This window comes from Mirounga angustirostris, unplaced genomic scaffold, assembly GCF_029215605.1.
Source record: "Mirounga angustirostris isolate CCGP_5_RB_7025 unplaced genomic scaffold, mMirAng1.0.hap1 SCAF_6, whole genome shotgun sequence".
NCBI lineage: Eukaryota > Metazoa > Chordata > Mammalia > Carnivora > Phocidae > Mirounga > Mirounga angustirostris.
The window spans coordinates 46,123,033-46,148,224 of record NW_026991714.1 but is presented as its reverse complement, the minus strand read 5'-3'; the positions used below and the strand labels follow the sequence as shown (position 1 = coordinate 46,148,224).

Below are 25,192 nucleotides of genomic sequence, written 5' to 3'. Positions count from 1 at the left end.
CTCTGGTAATAAATCCACCACTTAGTAATGTGCAGTCCAGAGTTGAACAGATAACTGAACCTTCTCTAAAACTGTTTTATTGTTCTATGACCAATAAAGCATTTCATAAAATGATCAGGTTGTGCTATGAATCTGGAATCCAGATGGTGGCATCCTTATTTACCTAAGACATCAACTTCGTATTTGATTTCCTTTTCTCCAGCCACACTCGTAGCCACACATACATACTGTCCCCGATCAACTTCTAGGGCACTCATGATTTCTAGTTTCTTCCCACCAGCTTCTGTACGGATGTTGTCACTGGCTTTCATAGGTACACCATCTTTTAACCAGGTGAGAACTGGAGGAGGGTTGCCAGTAGCTTTACACTCTAGTGTCAGCGAATGAGCGATAACCACTTGCTTATTCAGAGGTACAGCCAAGTCACCTTCAATCACTGGAGGAACTAGGCAGAAAAAAGTAATATTTCAGGCATCTTTGAAATTCTAATGAAATAAGGATTTTGTTTTCACGTAGTCTGACCACAGAAACTACCTACATGTCTGTCTCTCTCTAAGCTATTAAGGAAAGAATTTCTTGGGTTAGCTGATCCGCAGCTATCCTAAATATTGTGGGATACTTTGTACTGTGTCTCGTTTATAAAGGGTAAATAGTAGAGAATGATCTTAGTCCTAACAACTACTTTACCTTCTTCATAAAAACCGAATGGTCTAGATGCCCCATGTGAAATGGGCAAATGGTTGGGCAGATGAATGGACCACTTTTACTAACTGTAGCTTTTAAAAATGTTTTTTTAAATCACAGGGCAATTCTGCCAGTTCCTATCCATGCATTTTGAAAATGATCAAACCCACCAGGAATTTATTAGTGAATGAATTAGATGTTGGCATATTAAAAAGCATAGAAAGAAAGGTATGTGATTAAAGCACGTATTTTTTCCTTACCATAGACGTCCACATGAAATGACTTTTCAGCAGTTCCAGCAACATTGGTTGCATGACATGTATATGTTGCTGAATCAGAAACCTGTGCTCGAGGGATATGAAGAAATTGTCCTTTATTAATATAAAGTGCTTGTGAGCTGGATATGACTGGTTGGCCATCCTTATACCAAGTAATAGCAGGCATCGGCAGTCCCCGTGTTTCACATTCCAGCTTAATTATGCTGTTGATCAATGCTGTTACTTTTGTGGTGACATTCCCTCCTTTAATGGTAGGTGGAACTATAAAGGATTTCAGAACAGAAACAAGTTTTCTAAGCTTTAGCATCTGCATCAAATTCTTAAATGTTGTAGAAGTTTAAATAATGCATTTAAAGTATTTAGAAGAGGCGCCTGGGTGGCTCAGTCATTAAGCGTCTGCCTTTGGCTCAGGTCATGATCCCAGGGTCCTGGGATCGAGCCCTACATTGGGCTCCCTGCTCAGCGGGGAGACTGCTTCTCCCTCTCCCACTCCCCCTGCTTGTGTTCCCTCTCTCGCTGTCTCTGTCTCTGTCAAATAAATAAATAAAACCTTTAAAAAATATATTTTAAAAAATAAAGGATTTAGGAATTAAAGACAATTAGGAAGTCTATGATTTATCTACTGATAATAAATTGCCTGTCTTTTTAATCTTTATCACCCTCCTCTTGGGTTTCAGATTTCAGTAAAAGCAAACAGTCACAGTTTCAGTTTCAGGGGTTCATTTAAGTCCAATAGATCATATTACAGTAACTAAGAAAGTTATGTTTAACAAACAAAGCAAAACAAAATAAAACCCCACTTAAAGTAGATAGAATACATTTGACATCAGGCCAAGGGAACAAAAATGTCAGATGTGGTACGACTGCATGCCCTCTCCCCGCAAAATACTAAAGGTCTAAGTGCCTTCAGAACCAGCTACTGGGGGGCACCTGGGTGGCTCAGTCATTGAGCGTCTGCCTTCATCTCAGGTCATGATCCCAGGGTACTGGGATCGAGCCCCACATTGGGCTCCCTGCTCGCCTGGAAGCCTGCTTCTCCCTCTTCCACTCCCCCTGCTTGTATTCCCTCTCGCTGTCTCTCTCTCTGTCAAAAAAAAAAAAAAAAAAGAACCAGCTACTGGAAATAGCCGTGGAAGCTTTAACTTCTGCTTCTTACAGGTTTTTGTTTAGTTGTTGATGGGTTTTTCGGGTTTTGTTTGTTTGTTTGTTTATTTGTTTTAGCTGCCAAGAGTTCATTCACTCAACTCTACTCATCTAATTGGCTACATGTGTATCTTCCATAATTCAGCAACCACATTCCTGGCCACTCACACCACATGAGAACTCTGTTGTTGGAAAAACAACTCAAGTGGCTCAATCCCCGCTACATCTTTTGACTGTGGTCATTCCAGGATTGCGCTATAAATGCAACAAGTTAAAAGAAATCAAATGGCATGTGCCTGAATTGGGAGTGCCTTAATATTATTTTATTAAACTTTTATTTTAGAATAGGATATGTTATAGAATGTTTTTCTTATGGCTGGAGTAGGATTATTTGTTTTAGGAGGAAGATCCCAGAGGTAAAATAACTTTCTCATCAGATCATATCAAAGGTACAAATTATCAGCATGACATCATGATCATGTTAACTTCAATAATCTGGTTACAGTAGCTTTTGCTAGGTTTCTCCACTGTAAAGTTGCTCTCCTTTTCCCCCTTTTTTGGGAAAGGAATCACTCTTTCCAGCCCATACGTACGGGGTGTGGAGTTATGTTCGACTTCTTGAGAGAAGAATACCTACATAATCTATTTGGAATTATTCTCTATAATTTTGTTTCTCCTCCCCAATTTGTTCACTTATTTAACAATTTATTTTTATCAGTATGAATTCATGGAAACTTATTTTATACTTTGGGTTATAATCTAATACTATAGTATTCAAACTGTTCCAGTTTTGACCACTGGAAGCTATTTCATTTGGTTCCTATGTTTCTCTGACATATCCATGTCATTTTATTATTTTGATACTTTCTTACTTTCTGGCTCACTACATGCTGCAGGCTCATCTTATATATTCCCTGCCCCAGCCTTAGAATTAACCATTTCCCTAGGAAAGCTCTGTCTTCTTTTAGTGGAAAAGGATTTTAGAAAACAAGAGCTGGGTGCTGAATAGAGTACCCTAATATTTTCTAATAATCATTCTTAGAACCAGCTCACAGTGACAAACATTCACCTACACATTTTTTTGTCACACATAATTTAAGGAAAGATCTACTACACTGTGAGGTAAATGTGGTGGTAGAGTAATTTTCTTATCAAGTGGCTTAATATATAGCTCAGGGAAACCAACTATGGTTCACAGGCCAGGCATGGAGATGCTGAGTTAAGAATAGTTTTTACATCTTTAAATGGGTGGAAAAAAATCAAAATAATACTAACAATATTTTGTGACATGTAAAAATTATATGAAATTCAAACTTGGGTGTCCATAAAATTTTATTGGGATATAGTCACATCCATTTGTTTACATATTGTCTATGGTTACTTTCTCTAATAACTGAATTAGGTAGTTACAAAAAATAGCAAATACATATTCTCATTGCTTCTCACTGCTGCTCAGCTCACCATAAATTTAAGTGACATAGTTATAATTCAATAGCATTTCAAGTTGCCATGCATATCACCATACCATGATATTTTATTTTTATTATCAGTGAGTACCTCTCACATCAAAACAAGAAAAGAAAAGAAGACTTTAAAATTCACATTTTTAAAGCACAACACAGTGTGGATTATTTTGTTATAAATCAAATGGCAAAGCATTGTTTTTTTTTTTAAATAATTCTATAGCTGTTCTGAAAGATTACAATATACACTAATACTACTAGACTAAGCACTTGTCACATTACTTCCAATTCAAAACAACAGTTGGAAAAATTAGAAAATGTAAAATGGACTGACTCATAACAGAACTTCTTCACAAAAATAAAAAGTCAAAATGAGGCTACAATCAAAATAAGTTTCTCAGTGGTCATATGTTCGCCAAGCAATAAAAGCCATTTACCAACAGTAATTTAATTAAAATCAGGGATGATTAGTCAGTAGTCACAGAAATGTGTCCAGAGAAATCTTAAATTTTTGTTTAAGATGATGAGCCTTTCCATGAGAACAATTGCTTGAAGAGTAGGGAACGCTGGGAGCAACATTAATAGTTAATTTTTTTTAAAGGCAGCTTTTCTGAATAGTATTCTTGGCCCCTGACAAATTAACAGATGTTACTGATACTGCTTTTTGTTTGAGGAATCAATGCCAAATTTGAAGAAACTGAAGAATTAGCCTCTAAGAATAGTCTGCATGGAACGACTAGAGACAAAAATATTTTCAAAGAAGTTAAAAAACAAAACAAAACAAAAAACACGAATTCATTACAACCTAAAGTGGAATCTGCTAAGATACAGTGCAAGTGATGGTGGTAAAAATATATGTGGGGCAGGAAAAGGCTTAGACAAATTCACAAAGCCTATTAAAATGTAAGGTTTTAAAAGTCTATATTCCTTGCATTATTTACCAGCAAGCCCTTGGTGTAAAGTATTCATATGTTAACAACCAGAAGTGTCCATGGTATCTTTTATCTGCCCTTATGGACTTGAAAATCATCAGTTCCATGAATTTTTGCTACATGTAGAAACTGAGTATAAAGACTTGTCCTACCATAGAGCAGTTCAGTGCCTTAATGGTGGTAAAGTTAAATTTTAATTTTTTGAGCTCAGGGCTGAGACTATTTTTTCTGAATGAAAAGAATTGTCCTCAAACACTATTACTGAATACCACTGAGTGATTTTGGAAACTAGTTTTGCTATAAACATGATAATGTTTCTTAATGAATTCAACCTAAAATTACCAGACCAAACAGCACTTAAATGCAAAACTTATACTATGGTAGTCATTTTGTTTGAATCACAATTAATGTCAAACTGCTTTATAAATTTCCCATGCTGTCAAACAAAATTGAGATCTCCATTCCCTACAGATTTGCTGTGGATATATTTTCTGAGCTCAAATTTCAGTTTCAGCAATGTTTGTCAGACCTTGATACAAATACAAAGGAAATTTCTACATTCGAAGTTCAGTTATCTCTGAGAATGAGGACCTTCCATCCAACTTTCAATTGGAAATGTTTAATCTGTGGCATGGCATGCTAAAAGTCAGTTTATCAAAAGAATATAAGGGAATTCTATAAATGCTTTCTAAGCAATGAATATGGTCAATTAAAATAACATGTTCACAAACTGATATTGGTATTTGACAGTACACATCTGCATGAAAAGACATTTTCCAAGATGAAATACATAAGATCTCATTATAGATCAGCATTAACAGATGAACATTTGCATTCAATTTTGGTGAGAGGGATCACTAACTTTGACCTTCAATTAATTAAAATTTTATCCCCCCAAAAGAATTTCATTCTTCTCATTAGTAGATTTGTAATTATAAAAAAAATTATAATTTTTAAAATTACTAGAAAAAAGAATTTCATCAATAGACAATTGGTAGAAATTTATTTCTACTTTGATATATAAGTACCTACATAATATCCTTGATTTTGTCTCATGGTCTGCAAAATCCAAAATACTTACTATCTTGCCCTTTATAAAAAAAGGTTTGCCAAGTCCAAGATAAGTAATTAATACAAATTCAAGCTACCATTTTGAAATCTTAAGGAAGAGCATTTAATTCAGATTTAAAATTTTAATTTTGTTTTAAGGCTATTTATGCCATATGTTAATCTACAAATGCATATCAAACTTCTGGTTCAAATTGCCTAAATCAGCTGGCAATTAGATGATACATTAATGACAGCAAGAACATAGGTTCAAATAAGTCCCTATTCTTCATGAATGTTTTACAAAGGCATATCATTTGCACTGAAAAGAAGCTATTTAAAAATTTTGCATTTATGAATTTGACAAAAATTACTCAAAGAACATTTCTGATTGACATCTACTGCTTAATTTGCCAATAAATAAATGTCACTTCCTATTTCAGTTTAATTCATAGATACTTTTCTGAGACCTTACTTCTATTTGAGGGACATTGTTACAGATAAAGGTTATGAACACACTGCACATTAATATGCACCGCACATATATACTCAAAGACTTCTGTACACTCTGGGGAGGCTCTCAGACTTCCTAAACTCAAACACAAACCTCACATTAAAAATCTTTGCCTCAGAACTAATAGCTGTCAGTTTACACGATCTCCCCATAGGATATTAAAAGCTCTTTTATTTCCTTCCTTCTTTCACATCTTTCCCCTCCCCCTTCCCCCATCTCTTATTTTTTCACTCTTACTTTGTCTCCATTTCTTTCCTTATTCAGGTACAACGTGCATTTCTGCCTTTCAAGGGCATCACCTGTTTTGTCCTTGTGTTAGTATGTAAATAAGGAAAACAAATGAATTAACTGTGGTGTGAAACACATTATCAATCTGAAATCTACATAAATATTCCTCACAGTTAGCCCAAATATGGCATCTGTTTCATTCATTCTTAGGAATAAAAGCATTTTCATAAGTGAAATAAAATAAGCTTAAGATTACCCACTTGGAAGCGCAGACAAGCTTGCTAGAAAGGAAATGCAGTATTTCCTGAATTATAATACTCAAAACTTCACAATGTTGTAATGCGTTTCATCTCAGACAATCCTAGAAAATTTAATCACTATAGATCCCTCTCTTCTGGGTGCCTTAGGGCATCATACAGAATGAACAAGAGGATCTGAAATAAAAGAACCCAAGTTCTATGGAAATAGGTGTCTTACTGAACCACCAAAATGTATTCATCATAGACCCTGGCAACAATACAACAATGTAAAGAAGACTACTCAAAAGCTTAGGGGAAAATTTGCACCTATTATTTAAATGTCTGGTTCTGGTAGGAAGCCAATGGTAGCAATAACACTTTTGTTTAACTTGGATTCATGATTGCCAATCTTTCAGTAATGTTACTCTTTTTTGGAGGACATGTCTTTTCATGACTAAATTCTTCCAAGGCTTCTATTTATAGATAGAAATGATTCAAAAGCATGCATTAAATAAAATCTCTTTGATTCAAGAGAGCTATTCAAATTTTATATAAAGACACTAACATTAAAAAAGGGAAATTTCAAATCCAGTGAAGTTATATAGAAATCAAGCTAGTAAGACAATGCAATCACCAAGTAAATAATGAAAAACGAATAACATTTATTAAACTCTTACTTTAAGCCAGGTAACCCAGTAAGTATCTAGCTTTTGATCCTCACAATGACACTATTTTTTTTTTAAGATTTTTTATTTATTCATTTGAGACAGAAAGATATATATAGAGAGAGAGCGCATGAGCAGGGGAGAGGCAGAGGGAGAAGCAGGCTTCCCGCTGAGCAGGGAGCCCGATGCCGGGCTCGATCCCAGGACCCTGGCATCATGACCTGAGCCGAAGGCAGATGCTTAACCATGTGAGCCACCCAGGCGCCCATCACAATAACACTATTAAGTAGGTGCTATTATTATCCCATTTTACAGATGAGGAGACTGAAGATCAAAGGGTTGGGAAATGTGTCCAAAGTCACAAAGCTAGTGAGTGGCAAAAGCTGGATCTCAGCTCATCTACCTGTCTCAGAAGCACAAGTTCTTATAAATGACTAGACCAGTGCTGTCCAGTAGAAACACAATGCTAACCATATATATAATACAAATTTTTCGAGTAGCCATGTTAAAAAATTTGAAAATAAACAGAGGAAATAAGTTTTCATAATATATTTTATTTACCATCATTTCCAGTTTTATTCAATGTAAAATTATTAATTAGATATATTATATTTTCATATTAAGTCTTTGATATCTGGTCTATATTTTATACTTACAGCTTGTGTCAGTGTGGACTAGCCACATTTCCAGTGCTCTCCAGCCTCCTGTGACTAGTGGTTACAGTACTGGACAGTGTATCAATAGACCATTCATTCATTTAGCAAACATTTCTTGAGAGCTACTGTGTATCAAAGTAGGGAACCAGCAAAACAAGGCCCTGCTCTTGTGAAGTTTAGCTTCCTTGGAGACAAATAGCAAATAGGAAAATAAACCCATAATTGAGCAATAACTTATCAGACAGTGATATGTGTTATGAAGAAAATAAACTCAGACAATGCAATAGTGACTGGGTGACGGCTTGGATTGGGAAGATCCTGTCAAAAGGTGATATTCCTGAAGTATCTAAAATTTCTTGAGTATCATACACAGTGGAGGGACCGAAATTAGTACAGTAAGTAGAACCACAGTAAGCATGACTGGCCTATTGAGTTCTGTTCCTTTCTATTGGGTAATTCTTTGTGCCTGCAACGTAATGTTCATGCGCCTTCCTATGACTCTGAGTATTAAAAAAAAATGACTTTGGAATTCACCTTCCTCAGGGGATATTGAGACTTTTAGTGAAATGATGGCTAACTCCTCTGGTGGGGACTTAGCTGGGAGAGAAGGGTGGCACAAACATAAGGCATTTAAAATATCACCATGTGGGCAGAATAAAGGCCAAGATGGTATGAAAAGAGAAAAACTGAAACGTCTGCATGCCACTGACTTCATTCAATTCATGCATTTCAACTCTTTTTAGAGGATTTTTTTTAACCCTTTTAAGGAGACAGACATTGGATTTATTATATACTAATCAAATAGGAAACACCTGCCCTCTTGAGTGACATTAACTGAAAATCATTACAACTCTCAAAGAAATCCTTACTTCATGACAAAATGCATTAAAACTGGATGCAATGTCCTGGTCTAAAACACAGAAGATAGGCTCTTGCTTCAAAAATAAGTAGCATTCCAGGGGAGCCTGGGTGGCTCAGTCATGGAGTGTCCACCTTTGGCTCAGGTCATGATCCCAGGGTCCTGGGATCAAGCTCCGCATCGGCTTCCTGCTCCACGGGAAGCCTGCTTCTCCCTCTCCCACTCCCCCTGCTGTGTTCCCCCTCTCGCTGTGTCTCTCTCTGGCAAATAAATAAAATCTTTAAAAATAAATAAATAAATAAATAAAATAAGTAGCATTCCAAATTATTCAGTATTGAATAAAAGAACAGTTAATATTAAACCCTTCTTTTCAAGTTTTGTTTTGTTTTTTTTGGGGGGGGGAGCAAGAGAGCACATGCGTACATACAATCTCACGAACCTGAGATCATGATCTGAGCTGAAATCAAGAATCAGATGCTTAAGCGACTGAGCCACCCATGCGTCCCTTCTTTTCAATTTATAGTGATGATTGATAATAACAAAAAGCATAAGAAAATCACACTTACTGTAGATAGTCAGTTTTATGTCCTTGGCTTGTTTGCCAACTGCATTAGACACAGCGCACTGGTAGCGCCCCTTGTCACTTCGTCGTGCATCCTTTAAATGCAGAACTTGTCCCCTGTCTAGAAGTTCAATGTTAGGATCCTCTAAAAATAAAGGCCTAGAAAAAATAAATTTTATTCTGTGGGTCCATTTTTATTTTCCTATGTTTCCTCTCTTATTGAGCACAGCAAAAATCGTTAATCATAGGAGTTTAAAAATATGAATCAAAGTTGTTTTTTTCTGTATGACTCTAAAAGAAATGCAATGATGTGATCAGTACTCCTATTCAGAAAAATGGAATTATTAAAGCACTTTACTAATGAAAGTTAGATAACTATTACTTTGAGATGAAAATTCCCTTCATGTCAAACTTAATTGTTGAATATTAATAGAAACCTGGTAGTGTCATTATTTGTTTCAGTCTTCCTTCTCCTGCTTATTTTCCTTCTTTTTTTGTTTGCATAGCTAAAATTTCTATCATCATTTAGTAAAGTAAAACTAAGAGTACAGAAGCTTGAGGCAAAGCAATATTATTTTTAAGCCAATATCATTATGTACCTGGAAAAGTATTCACAGTAGAATGAATAGTTACTACTTCCTAAAGGCAATGATCATGCCAACTTTTCTAAAAAGCGGATATTTTAACAAATATGAATGCTTTCATATATAATCATAAATACTCAAAGATATTTATGCCAAAAGCTGCTCCTCTCTAGTTGTCAAGGAAGTCTTTTTCTACTATGTAGAGTCATTTATTGACTCACTTTACATAATTGGCAGCAGCTTTATGAGATACTTGAAACATGGTTATTAAAGTCTACAATATCCTACGGTTCATACCTTTAAAATCCACTGATCTTCTTTCAGGAAGACCCATAGCTAGTTTTTAAAAATTTGCAGTGACTTAGCCATGATAAATAATTAGATGCACTGCTCTATTAAAAGCCATGAGTCAGACTACACGATTAAATGGAAGCACATTTAATCGTCTACAGAAGCACCCTTCACTATTTCTTGGAATGACACTTTGTAGAAAGTTCTCAAAAGCTAAGAGAATAAAGTACCTTAATTTATTGCATCTTAACTGTTTAAAGGAAGTGAATACTTGATAATATTACTCAAATTTAAGTAACTTTAAAACTTGTATTGATTGTTAATTATGCAAGTAACATAAAAATTTAAACAAAAAAGTATTATAATAAGAAAAGGTTCTCTTGATTTATTACCCCTAATGTGAGTCTTCTCTCTAGACATCTCACCATTCTAAGTTTGGTTTGTATTCTTCCACATGTTTTTTTCTAGACATTTTCACTCTTAAATGTCTTTCCAAAAGAATCTAGTTTGTAAATGGTATTGCTTTGTTCTACTTCTCTTTTCACTTAGCAATAGCTGTAGAGATATTTTTGGTGCCTATAGCTTGATCTTACTTTTTTTAATTGCTGCACAGTATTTCACAATATGACTATGCTGTAAGTTTTCTACCCATCTCCTAATGTTGGGTATTAGGCAGTTTTCACTTTTCTGACACCACAGTTTTTTGGGAATATTACCTACTGTGGTACAAGCCCTCCTGTGGATCCGCATGAATTCTTACTTCTCTCTCCTAAATCCTGAAAGTGTATTTGCTACATTACAGCATAAGGGCATTCAAATTTTAATAGATATCAACAAATTGCCTTACAGAGTACTAATTTACATTCTCTGCAACATAGTATTACATCCTGATTTCCCACATTCTAGCCAACACTTGACATTGTTCAAACCTTTATATATTTATTTATATACTTATTTATTTGCCAATCTGACCTGATTTTTGTTTATATTCTCCAAATTATTGAGAGTGAGCCTCTTTTTCTTTTTTCTTCCAAGTTTTATTTAAATCCCAGTTAGTTAACATACAGTATAATATTTGTGTCACATGTAAGATTAAGTGATTTATCACTTACATACAACACCCAGTCCTCATCATAACAAGTGCCCCCCTTAATACCCATCATCCATTTAACCCATCTCCCTGCCCACCTCCCCTCCAGCAACCTTGTTTGTTCTCTATAGTTAAGAGTCAGCTTTATTGTTAGCCTCTCTTTTCTTCCCCCTCTATGTTCATCAGTTTTGTTTCCTAAGTTCTACATATGAGTGAAATCATATAGTATTTGTCTTTCTCTGACTGACTTATTTCATTAGCATAATACTCTCTAGAGCATCTTTTAATACATTTATTGCTTAACTACAAATTTTTAAATTGCCTGTTTATATCCTCCATTCATTTTTCTGTTGTCTTTTTTATTGATTTATAAAAAAAGTTTGCATACTTTACTTATTTATTCTATACAATGCAAATCTTTACTCTTAAGTCTTAGACACCTGCCTCAAAAACGATAATAATACTCGAACTGTGACCATGCTGTGAAAAATAAGCTCTCAAGAACAATACGAATCACTGCAGCCATATCCGTGTGGGCAAACCTCAGTAGCCCTTGAACATGAAGTCTGGGAAATATCTGTTGCTCTTCTGTGACTGTTCCTTTTTTACATTTATAGCACTAGCTTAAGTATTCATCTTGTCATAAAAATTTTCTTTTTTCATAAGTCAAATAGTTCCATGTAAAGGCAAAATTATCTCTGCATTTGAAGCTTGCATTTTTCATTTTTTATTCTAAGCCTTTGGGCAGAATATTTAGTGTACAGTAAATTTGAGTGCCTCTATGTTTCTAAAATAAATTCCTGGCATTTAAAAAGTTCTTATAATTCACAAGAATAAAAGGTATTACAAGACTTTGAGACCAGTTTTTGAATAATATCGTTTTTCCTTCATGTTCATTTAATAATATCTGTGTTTAAAATAATTGAAAGGGAGAAAATCCATAAGCATTTACACATCTATTTCCTATCAATTGGACCCTTGCAACAAATAGAGAAAGGGTACTCACTTGCCATCTTTGAACCAGTGAATAACAGGGAAAGGGGTGCCTTTGACTTGGCATTCGAGGGTGATGTCATGGCTGAAGACAACAGAGACTTCATTTGGGGAGTTGGCACCTATTATGGTGGGTGGGACTTGAACAAAACATTTTATCATGAATATCTATGACTTCACAAAAAAGTGGAGGGTAGGAAGAGCAGATTATTATTGACTTCTACAGTATTTCAATAAGATTTTAATATTACAAATAAAATACCACACAATAATACCTTTTCATATTGCATCTGTGGACCCACCCAAATGCTAAATTTAAATATATGAACACATTCATGAAAGATTCACTAGCAGGACAATTACCTGCAAAAACTAACTCATTTTGAGAAGTGCAAAAGGAGTTGAGAATACAAGTGAGCAGTGAAGCTCATATAATGCAATTTATTACTGTTATACATTTTAGATAACAAATGACATCAATATTAATTTTATAATGTTCAAATTCCACATATTACAACATAGTGCTGTTTGAAGTATATTACCCTTATTTCTTTTAAAGGGCCTCTATGCTATGATCGGATGGGAGACCTATGAAAATGACTATGCTAGTTTTTATTCTCAGAATTACCAAAATATTGAAGAATTCCTGTACGCTTCCCTGACTTTGAAATCCTCTCCCTTCATATCATGTTAAGATGTTTGGTCTTCATCTTCAGGGCAATGACCAACCACCAAAGTAGCTCCCTCAGTAGAGGAGGGGTGTGATCAGATTTGTGTTTTAAGACCACATTGGCTGGGGGATTAAGAATGGATTTGAGTGGCAAAGAATGGATGAAGGGGAGCAATTCAGAGGTTACTACATTAATTCGGCTTATAAATGATGATACTTTCACAGTTAGAAATGAAAGAAAGTAGATAGTTTAACATTGGATTAGGAAGTAGACTTGACAGGATGTAGATATATTTAAGGAGTTGGGGAGAGGTAGGTGGAAAGAATGAGTGCTAGGTTCTAGCAGAAGCAAGTGGGTGGATGGACATGTTTGGCACTGTGATGGGGATCACTGAAGATGACCCCAGATGAACAGATGTTCATTGATACCTTTCTGTTTGATATGCCCCTAAGACATCAAGTTAAGACACTGTGGAAAAGATGAGATATATATTCTTAGAGCTCAGAGGAGAAGTCTGAGCTGGAAATAAAAATTTGGGAGTCATCAGCACACAGAATTCAAAGTAAATGAATGCCAAGAGAAATAATGCCAATGTGACTAATGATAGAAAATGATTACTTAGTTTGTTTTTTATAGCCTGTACTTAAATATTATAAGAATAATTTTGGTAGAGGAAATGCAAAGTATTTCAGGCTCTGAGAAGACTAATGAGAGGGATTATTTTTATGCTGAAGCAGCTTAAAAATGGTTATTTGAATGCAGCATCATTCCCAGACTTAGAAACATATGCCCATATGGATGAACAAAATATTGAAAAGGGAGGAAGTCATTTTATCACAAAGTAAACTTTAATTGGCAAATATAATTTCATAAACTAAAATTATAAAACTTTAAATTTATGAGTACCATTAAAATTTTCTAAATGTCTTATATTTCAATTCCTCTACCCACACTCAGAATTTTCCCCTCTTAATTAGGATCAGGGCAGAGGTGATTTAGTTATGAGTTAATTAGAATGCAGGGAAAGGTGCATTTGCTACTTTTCTCCAGTTCAAGTTACAACCTAGCAGCTTCATGTGTCAAGAGCATTAATGAGTTTTACTCTGCATCATCCTGTATAGTTACTCCCCAGAGAATTTACTGCCCACCTAATAGGAGAAATCAACAAGAGTAGTTATTTATTATTTTATGCATAAGATAGTACCAAATATTCACAGACATTTCTATGATAAATAATAAAAAACTTAAAATATTCTATATCATATGATTCCAGTTAACCAATATTAAAGACCAAAATAATGAAAGAGTGAAACAAATGATATTTCTCTTTTCAATTTTTTAATCTCTTTGCTCTTTCATAACTGTCAGCTCCATTCTATTACAAGAAATGCATCTGATAATTGTAGCGTTTTTAAAAGACTGTTTCCCTTACCTAACACATCGATGTTAAAATACTTCTGAGAAGTGCCTGCAATATTAACTGCTTTGCAGGAATATCTTCCTGCATCCTCTGGAGTGACTTTGAAGAGCTTTAATATCTTTCCATTGTTCACAATCTGAATAGTGCTGCTTTCAGTCACCTTCAAAGGCCAAAATGGTCAGTGTTATTTCCAATCCCAATACAAATGCACAATTAGGAATTGACACAGAAGTTTTGTATCATTATTAATAAGAAAGTCACATTTGAATGATTTATTTCAGAGGCAGAGGCAAGGAATTATGCATATTCTAATGTCTTCATTTACCTGGATGTCATCTTTGTACCACATAATGATGGGAGAAGGAGTACCTTCAACTTCACAAAAGAGATTGGTCAGCTGATTGACCAACACAGATACGTTTGTTATTTGTTCTTTATCTTTAATTACTGGAGGAACTGCAAAAAGAGGAGTCATGGCTAGATAATTTTGTAATAAATGTTACTTATGACGTTTCTTTACACAGGCCTTTAGAAAGCAAATTCTAAGATATCTGATAACTAGAAAGGCTGGTCATATTTAAGCACATGCCTTAACGTAATATGAAAAATCTTGACCAATATATTTATAAATAACTCTTATTAAAGTTTTACTTTATCAGTTCAGAGTTTTGAAGTGAGGATAAAACTTAGGATAAATTTAAGGGAGAAACTAGTTTCCGCATACCACTCAAAATGTAAACTGCTAGGGTCTTAATGAAGTCACGAGAGGGACTCACTACTTTGCTGATGGACGTGCATATTTCCCAGTGTCTATGGAAGCCAATATCCATGAAATTTTAAAATGAACATAACCTGTGACTGATGCAAAATGACCAATGTACAAATATTTCATTAAAGTGTTACTTATAGGGCGCCTGGGTGGCTCAGTTGGTTAAGCGACTGCCTTCGGCTCAGGTCATGATCCTGGAGTCCCGGGATCGAGTCCCGCATTGGGCTCCCTGCTCGGCAGGGAGTCTGCTTCTCCCTCTGACCCTCCTCCCTCTCATGCTCTCTGTCTCTCATTCTCTCTGTCTCAAATAAATAAATAAAGTCTTTAAAAAAAATAAATAAATAAAAAAATAAAGTGTTACTTATAATAACAAATAACTGGTAACACCTAAATGTTCATCATTAATAGATGAAGGTTAAGGAAATCAAGGCATAGCCATACAGTGGGATGCTATATAGGTATAAATAAGAGTTAGGAATAATGAATAATCCCCAAGATAGATATTTTAGTAAAATAGACAAGGTGTAGAGTAATGGATACAATGTTCTTCTATATATATGTACCTTTTTATACACAAAAAGAGATAAAATATATATTCATATTTCCTTGTTACATATAAAATATCTCTGGGAAAATACACGTACACACACACACACACACACACGAAGTTAATAAATTTCTTTGCTGTTAGGTAGGATAAGTAGATAGCTTAGCTTAGCTCATGAAACTTTTTGACTATTCTACTACTGAATTTTAAATAAAGTCACAATAAAAAATTACATGAAATTTTAAATCAATCAATTAACCAATGCAATCAGATTATCAATTTCCTTTTGATAACATTCTATTCACATTAATATTAAATAAGCCTACAATGAAAGAATAACTTACATATATGAGAATTAGAAAATGTCACATATTCAAGTATATGATTTTGGTATTTTATCTATGTTTACCATGGACTTTGAGGTTATATTTTTTTTCTGTGGTTCCAGCTTCATTGACTGCGACACAGATGTACTCCCCATTGTCAGAGGGTGTAACAGAAGCAATAACCAACAATGTGCCATCTTCCAAAATAGAAATACCAGGCTCTCTGCCTGTCAGCTCCCTACCATTCCATATCCATCTGATGGTTGGTTTGGGGGTCCCTAAACAAGAAATCAGAGTTTTGTGGTATTTTATAATAAAATTAGGAATGATTATTAAATACATTGAGAAGAAACAAAATTTTGTTATGACTATAATTTGTACCCTAAGGTACAAATTAATTAATTAATTAAGGTACTTTCAAGATATTTCTGCTGGCATGAAATTTCAAAGAGATTATGGTATTTAATGCCTCTAATTTCTGATCAGTCTCAAGAGACCTGTCTCTACTGTAGAGTTTGAGCGAGTTGTCTTTATCAAGACTTTCAGAAGACAGTAAGCAAACCAAAGCATTTTCTTGTGTGAGTTGATGGTAATTAGTGGGGGAAAAAACTATATTGATCAAATGAAGAGAGTTTGGGGGGTAAAAATAAATGAAGAACAAAAAGCAAGAGGCTATCACAGGAATACAACATAAAGATTGCCCAACCAAGTAGAGTCATAAGTGCAGAAGTGATGCTTTATATAGTAGAGATGAGGAACGTTTACTACTAACACATCTGGTGATCTCATGCTGTTACACGAAGGACAATAGGAACAATTCTTGACTTTTTATAATGAAAAGAAAATTGGGAAAGCAGAGAGCAAGACTGATTTCCTAGATTTATTTATGAATAACTGGAAATGATGTGCTGATGAGTGGAAGTGATAAATCCATCTTGAAGTATGTAATAGAGCCAAAAGCACATACTGGAAATAGACAAACATTAATTCTATATTAAGAAAGAATTTATTTAGCAAACAATGTGTCAGACACTAGTCTAAGTACTTTCAAAATTTAATTAATATCTATAAAAATAAAAAAAGGATATTAAATTAATGTGGTTGCCTGACATTGTTAATAATCTTATATTAAAGGATGATAAAAAATATTAAAGTACTGGCATAAATCCGAGAAAATTATAAAAAAATGGCAGAATATATAAAACATGTCTCTAAGGCTAAACTCAAGTTGAGTTAAGGACTTATGAAAGTGACTATGAAAGTTGCATTTGCGAGAAAAAAAATAAAACAAGAAGATTGGCCTATTTCATTGTGCTAACAGTAAAAAGCTGACTGATGAGAAAGAGAAGGTGAACAGATGACTGCAGTTTTCTATGTTTTCAAAGAAAAAAGGGGTATAATCATTGCCTCATTTCTTCACATCCCACTCATTCCTTTATGCATTTCAATCAGATTTCTCAATGAATGCTTGTTGAGTGAGTAAATGAAAAATTAAACAAACGAGCAAAAGAAGTTGTATTATCTTTAACTTATAAATGGTGGAACCATCATGTACAAGATGAAATTTGTTGCACAAGACAATGAAAAGGCATGTAGCTACTTTAAATGAACCTAAGAATTATATCCCAGGTGAAAATGGGGAACCCAAGAGGTGGTTTTTCAGAGTGGAAAAGGCAAGTCAAAACAGCTGGGAAAAGGGAAGTCCAAGCCAGCACTGGAGTCTGGGATCCAATAGAGAGCAAAGAACAGGGCTATTGGTAGCGATCCAGAGGCATCCAATATTCACTGCAAATACCTGAACTTAAACCCTCGAAGGGTCTCCTCTCCAGGCCTTGCCTCCCCCCTCACTGCTATGGGGATAGTTACTGATAATTATCTTGATATGTGAAAAGCTTGTTTAAGTTCTCTTGTAATGCTTTTTTTCTACCGAAAAAAACCCATTGGTGAGAGCCACTGTGGAGAGATGCAAAATCTTGCTACAGAAGCAGGAACAGCCATGAGGCCCTTCATCTGCTGCTGCCTCCAGGAACAATCTCTAAGAGGCCTTTGTGGGAGCACTGATGGTACCAGATGCATGGAGGTGACGGAAAGAATACTGTCTGGAATTTGCCAGAACGGCTGTAAACCTGTTTGAGTCACTGTGGATGAAAGCAAACATGAAAGAAAGGACGTTCTAAACCACCTACTGGCATCCAGAATAAGGCTGATAGTGACAATGCCTCTTTCACATCCCCTGAGGGAAAACAGTAACAGTTTCCTGCCCAGAAACATGGGGGGATAGAAAGCCCAGAAATTCAGGGAGGTAAAAGGGGTTTGGATAAGCCCCAGAGTGCCAAGTTAGAACCTGGCTTTAGGATTACCAGTAGAGGGTAAATCTAAGAAAAAGGGTTTCTAGAAGAGCAGTATCCAGAACAAACAGGGGGGTTAGTCCTAAATCATAGTTCTGAGTGAGATAAATGCAGAAAATTCTGAATAGTTGTCACATTTTAAAGAGAAATCCTATCAAAACCGAATGAACTAAGAAGTGACAGGAAGGAGCCTGAACTACATGGGAAACATAGTAGATAAGGCAAGCTTGGAAGAACAGAAGGCTTTTCCATTGAAGTAAATAAAATACCTGTGAGGGAAAAACACCTATTCCAAGAGCTGTTATTTAAAAGAGGGATTAATGCCCAAATGTTATAACAAGGACTAACAAGCGGATCTTTTCAAAAAGATGTTTTGGGTTCAACAGAGAATTCTGAAATAATATAACATTATGCTAATTCCCATATGTCCAAGGACTACACACCTTTTGCACGACATGGAAATGCAATGCGTTCATTGGCCACTCTTTCTTGGAATGGAGTGTTATATGGAGGTTCTAGGTCTTCCAGTGTAGGTGGTTCTATTAGAAAAATAAATGCATTATCACAGGCTTTCCTTAAGCAATATCAAACTCTCCTGAAGCATCATCAACCAGCTACACTGGTGAACTGCTATCTTTCCTGATTCTTCTCCTAAATATGACACACACTTATAGCTGCCAGACACTTTACTGTAGTACATTTATCAAACTGCTAAAAATATCTGGTCAAATATTTCGCTAGAAAAGACAAGTTACAGGGCGCCTGGGTGGCGCAGTCAGTTAAGTGACCGACTCTTGATCTGGGCTCAAGTCATGATCTCAGGGTCATGAGATCAAGCCCTGCCTTGGGCTCTGTGCTCAGCTCAGAGTCTGTTTGGGATTCTCTCCCTCTCTCCTCTCTCTCTCTCTCTCTCAAGTAAATAAAATCTTTGAAGTAGACAACTGCAGGGAGCATCACTCGATTTTAATTTTCTACATAGTACCTCTCATGACCTGTATTTCTTACTTATTTGCTTGCTTTCTGCCGACTCACAGTAGAACAGCTTATGCCAGCAGGTTGTATGATATACCCCCACCATACACGTATTTTTCTGTGCCAAAAATCACCTTGGACTTGTAGTGTTATTTCCGTCCCATCACTGCCTGCTATGTTAGTAGCGACACATGTGTATAGGCCGGCATCAGAGAGCATGGCTTGGTCGATGCTTAACGTTCCATCCAAATTGCTAACATGCTGCACTCCGTCAACCGGCAAGGCACTTCTGCCCTTAAACCACGTGATTACAGGAAGAGGCGTCCCTTGAGCGTCGCACGGAATGTCCACTCTTTGACCAACTTGGACTTTCGTAAGTTTAGGGCCACGCTGTATCTTTGGAGGAACTAGACACAATTTTGAGTATTAATAATCCAATTAAAAAAAATTCCTTTCTCTTCTCACTTTTAATGCGAACTCCTTACCAAGAGGCAGCATGAGAAAGTGGAACGATCTCAGGATTTGGACCCAGGCTCAGGCCACCTACCAGCTGTGTGATCGATCTAGGGCAAGTCGGTAAATTTCCTGAGGCCTGTTTCCTTGATACTCCAGGCAAAAATAACCTCTTCAATATCAGTACACTGCAAGGATTATGGGCAATAATAAATATAAAATCCCTCATGCCAAACTTGAGGAAAAGGCAAGTGTTTAAAAATGTTAGGTTTCCTTTAAGTTATAAATAATTTTAAAGTTTAAAACCCTCTTAAAAGGCAATGATTTCTATAATACAAGGGAGTAAAAGAAAAAGCATTTCTCTTCAGGTACTCCTAGTTTTTGTTCTCTTTGTAGAAGGTTTAGCCAGACAGTAAGAAAAGTTTCTCATAAAAACCTTTGCTAATTTCAGAGAAGAAAATCAAAATCAAGTCTCTATTACTTCTCTTTATCTACCTTCCTTTAGAAATTTAAATGAGATAATTTATCAAAACATTAGTAAGTATTATTCATTTCCACATACAAGCATTATACACTAGAGAATCAATTTGACTCATAAGGATATCATTAGAATTTATGTACCTTACATTGCTAAAAAGCCCCATCCCTCTGTCCATTTTTTAAAACTTAATATTTAACCAATACATTCTAAAGGTTGTAACAACTTTATAATTTTGAGAGGATTGTTATTATCATTTTATGAAAGAGAAAACTAAAGGTAAGAGAGATTAGGTAATATTAGGTAATCCACGATACCCTAGAGCTAGGAAATGATGGAACTCTCATTGGATCTCAAATCCCATGGTTAATAGGACACTATTATAGTGATTGATCTGAGAGTGAAATCAGGTCAATGTTATCTGAGAAAATCTTTTCCTGAAATTTGAGTATCTGGCACCCACACAATGCCTGACAGAGTATGTACTCACTAAGCATGTGTTGAATAAATAAATATTTGGACAGACTATGGTAAAATTGAGGGAATAAAACAGATTAACTAGAAAGTTTTTAAAAAGTTAAAGAGTTCCAGGAAGCAGGATGTTTTCAGTTGCTGAATTCTCTGAATATTGAAAATGACCATTCAAATACTAGTAAATTCTTCTTTGAGAACTCACATTCACTTCCACAAAAAGCCATGAGTCTAAACATATTTTCTTTTTTTACGTTGTATCAACAGTTGTCATAAGTGACTGTGGACATTTAGTAAAATGGAGAGCCAAAATTTTAATACTGTTCATTTGAGGAAAAGGGGAAAAGTTGTCTATAGGTGGCAAATAAACTTTCCAGAGCAAATGAAAGAAAAATCCCAAGTCTCCATCTTTAGAAAATTTTTCTCTAATTACTCTATATACAATTTAGAGATTAACTATCAAAGAAACTGGTATGACGGATTTTCCTGTGGCCAGTACACAGATATCATATGCTTTCATTTCAAAACTCACCATGGACATTTAATTTAACAGACTGAGTCACGTTCCCAGCTATATTTGTGGCAACGCAAAGATACATCCCACTATCTGAAACACGGGTCTCAATGATCTTCATTGAACCAGAAGGGAGGAATGTGTATCTAAAAGAAAGAAACCACATAGTAGACCATAGAACATGAGAATTTAAATATCTCCAATGCAGCTGCACTTCAGTGTGAAATTACTACTCTGCAAGCAGTTTTTGAAACTATTCTCCCATCTATATTACTTATATACACTTTAAAAGTCAGGAATTTTCATAATTATATTACATATGTGTATATATTTCATATTATATTGTGTATATATTCTGTATGATGTTCTGACCAAATACAAAATCAGTTTTCTTTTACTTTTAGATCTAACCTAATGACCTGAAATTATCCAAAAATTATACATTTCTCTGCTTTGTTAAGTTGTGATTCCACAAAGCAAATATATATTTTAGTAAGTTTTGAACATATTTTGAATACTGTATTGTTTTTTCTGCAATGCTTCGTTAAAAAATTTAGTGTGTTAAAATAAAGGCAAAAGAAGGTACATACGTAATTCTCAAAAATTTATTGAATATATTCTTCCTACAGGACAATAATATAGTTGAGTGAGCTAGATCTACATATAAAAATGTTATTATGTTAATTGTATTGAAATAGCTTTAAGGGGGAGAGGGCCAGATAGACCTGTTTAATACCGAGATTTCTTATAAGCCTAGGAAAAAGAAAGTTGTTCTACTGGCCCTGAGACAGAAAAATGAATAAATAGTTGAGGACAGAATTCCCCCCGAAAGAAATAAGCATATAGGAAAATCCAACATATAATACGCAATAACAGAGGTGATATTACAAAGAGCAAGGAAAGGGCTGATTTTTCCGAAAATGATGTTGCGCAACAGGTTCTCCACATGGGAAAAATATAAATAAATAACTAAAAATAAAGTACTACCCATACTAGACACAACATAAAAATTCAGATGGATTAAGGTCCGTAATGTGAAAAACAAGCTTAAAATAGAATAGAATACTGGTGGCCATGTTAATATCCTTCATAAAGTACAAGTTTTAAAAACAGATTAATACACTGAGCTACAAAAAAAATGTAAAATTCTGTATAATCAGACATCACACATTAAAAGCCTTGCAGTGGTCTGAGAAAAGATATTTTCAACACATACAACAAAGGACTGTTATTAAGAATACAGACCCAATTTCTATATTCAACTAGAAAAAGACAAGCAAGTCACCAGAAATCTGTGCAGCAGGTTTAAAGAGAGGCAAGTCACAGATGACACGAATGCCAACAAACAAGTAAAGGCATTCTGGGCTCCCTGGAAGTCAGTCACATGAAAACTCAGATAGTTGCAAGATACCATTTCACACCCATCTGAACAACAAAAATGTTTAAGTCCATCAACACCATGCATTGATGATAATGGGGAAGTAGGTACACCTATATTCTAATGGGAGAAAGGTAAACCAGTAGTGCCTCTTTGGACAGCAATTTAGCGTTGTCTACAAAGCTGAAAGTAGGAATTCATCCTGACCAGAAACTGTAGCTCTAGGTACCACTCCTAAAGAAATTCATGCATGTGTATATAGAGAGACATACATAACGATATTCACTAAAAAGCCTTGTTTGTAAAACCAAAAATCCAAAACCAAACCAAAGAAAAACAAACAAAACCCTGAATGTCCATACACTGGGAAATGTACACACAAAATGTAGAATATGTATATGGTAGTTAAAAATGAATAAATGAAAAAAATGTGGACTTAAAAAAACAAGCAGAATAAGAATACTTAATATGTTACACGGCAAATTGAAAGCAGACAGAAAAAGCAAAAGTAAAAACACAGAAAACAAGATCCTCTACAGTTTTAGAATGGATGCATAGAAAGCACATGAATCCTGTGGCAGTATTTGCCCCTGGGAAGGGAAAAAAGAGAATGGGGAAGAAAACAAGGAAACTTCAACTGTATCTGTAATATGGTATTTCTTTCATTCAAAAATATCCAAAGCAAATATTTGTCAAAGAAATAGTAAGCTTATGTAAAGTAGTTCTTAACTGTCTTTGTTACCCCCACCAGGGGTAGCTTCATAACTATACATCAGTAAGTTTAACAGACAAAGCTGGAGGCTATAATTCTTATTCCACCAGTAACTTCTGGCATGATGTTGAGTTAAAATAGTAATTGCTACTATTCCTTGAGAACTAAAGACGGGGGTGTGAAATATACATTATCTTATATAATCCTTTTGTGCAAATACTAACTCCATTTTATAAATAAGAAATCTAAGGTTCAGAGGGCCACTGAAAAAAATTGCCAAAAGTTTCAGGCAAACTTTAAGTGGTGGAGGTAAATTTAACCTTGTACCTGCATGGCAACAAAGGTGATACCTTAAAGGCTCTGGCATTCTGCTTTCCGTGTCACTTAGCCTATCAAATATATTGTCTCAGTGGGCCTTTAAAAGTCTAAGGGTTTAATCAAGAAAATTTTTACAAAACCATCTAACGAAAGTCAAGTCTTAAACATTAGAGTACTTACTGTGTTCTACTGCTCCTGTGGGATTAATGAGATTCTATGTGTCCTATACACACAAATATGCTCCATTTCAATAACTACCTTGTATGTGCACCTGTAGGAATTTATGTCAAAGCTGGGTGCTGGCATTTCTGATATTAAAGAGTGATTTAGAAAGTATACATATATTTTCTGTAGGCTCAGATATGTGTGTGAATTATCCCAAATTTAAAAGTTATTTTTTGAAACGTCTGAAAACCTGAATAGGTACACCCACCTGCCCTAAGAGATTCTGTTTTTGCATGTCGCAGTTCATCCCAGATCCCCTACCTTGGAGAGAATGGAGAGATGAGTTGGGTCTCTTTGGCCCAGGTAATGATGGGTGGGGGTAAGCTCTTTACTTCACATGGGAGTGTCACCTCTTCCCCTGCAAGGACGGAGATCTCAACAGGCTTATCCTGGGACAGTCCTCGTTGATCTCCAAACACTCTGGGCCTTACTAAAATAAACACATGTTTTGGAAGGGAAATAGTACATTGAAAACATTTAACTTACATTCAAATGTGGACTATTAATATTCTTTAAAAATGTACAAAAAGATGCTGCTGTCTATTCCAAAGCTTCAGGGCATATCTAAAACTTTCCATGAATACATTTATAGCGAGAGCTGAAAGGAAAATGACCAGAAAGTTTCCCTTTTTAGTTCTTCCTTTCAGAACATAATGAAGAGGTCAGCTGAAATGCCCTTTCAGAGTCTGCCATTTGTACAAAGAACCCCTCAAGGCAGAGTGCTCACCAAGACATAGCTGAGGTTTGGCTTTGCTAGGGGTTTTAACTAACTGGTGTTTCTGAAGCTGGCTGGGTGCAATAAGCATACTTCTCAGAAAAACACCATAAAATTTTTCCTAATGGCTATACAATTACTCTCCCTTTAAATAAGAATCTCAGTAGAGGAGATGTTGGTTGGCAGCAAAAATGCAGTTCACATTAGGAGAACAGTCCCTGGTAATATGATTTGGGAGAGAAATGTGAGTTTTGGCCCCGGCAGACAGCGTCAAAGAACAACATCCCTCCGGGGATTCTCACCATAGACGGTCAGCTGCACTTTCCTTTTGGCGTAGCCAGCCGCATTGGTGGCGGTGCAGACATACTCCCCGCTCTCTTCACCCCCAGGTGACACCACATACAAACTTCCGTCAGGCCCTGCGGAAAACTTAGCACTGCTGGTGGAAATCAGCTCCCCTTTCTGGAAAACACAACAAAGAGTGTTTTTTAAGATAATAAAGGAGTGACTTCATGTCTGGAAAAGGAAGAGAGGAAGAAAAAGATCTCCACGGGGGTAAAATACTAGATTAAAAAAATGCTAATCTGAAGTAAGTTATTTACACAAAAAATTAAGCAAATAAAGCAAAGGCGGTATTTCTTCATACT

At 35.4% G+C, this 25,192-nt stretch overlaps 1 protein-coding gene across 2 annotated transcripts in view; it reads right to left on the bottom strand.

Moving 5' to 3' along the window:
- The window catches only part of HMCN1 (hemicentin 1), a 482,205-nt gene that overhangs the window by 193,489 nt on the left and 263,524 nt on the right, over nucleotides 1-25,192 (bottom strand). For both annotated transcript variants that reach the window (XM_064594231.1, XM_064594232.1), the window contains exons 21-32: nucleotides 24,848-25,007; nucleotides 24,092-24,260; nucleotides 21,216-21,343; nucleotides 19,416-19,688; nucleotides 18,753-18,848; nucleotides 16,045-16,239; nucleotides 14,645-14,775; nucleotides 14,332-14,479; nucleotides 12,242-12,368; nucleotides 9,275-9,429; nucleotides 945-1,223; nucleotides 164-445 (exon numbers count right to left, since the gene is read on the bottom strand). In XM_064594231.1, coding sequence (XP_064450301.1) covers nucleotides 164-445; nucleotides 945-1,223; nucleotides 9,275-9,429; nucleotides 12,242-12,368; nucleotides 14,332-14,479; nucleotides 14,645-14,775; nucleotides 16,045-16,239; nucleotides 18,753-18,848; nucleotides 19,416-19,688; nucleotides 21,216-21,343; nucleotides 24,092-24,260; nucleotides 24,848-25,007 — 2,143 coding nt within the window. The remainder of the gene's footprint in view (nucleotides 1-163; nucleotides 446-944; nucleotides 1,224-9,274; nucleotides 9,430-12,241; nucleotides 12,369-14,331; nucleotides 14,480-14,644; nucleotides 14,776-16,044; nucleotides 16,240-18,752; nucleotides 18,849-19,415; nucleotides 19,689-21,215; nucleotides 21,344-24,091; nucleotides 24,261-24,847; nucleotides 25,008-25,192) is intronic.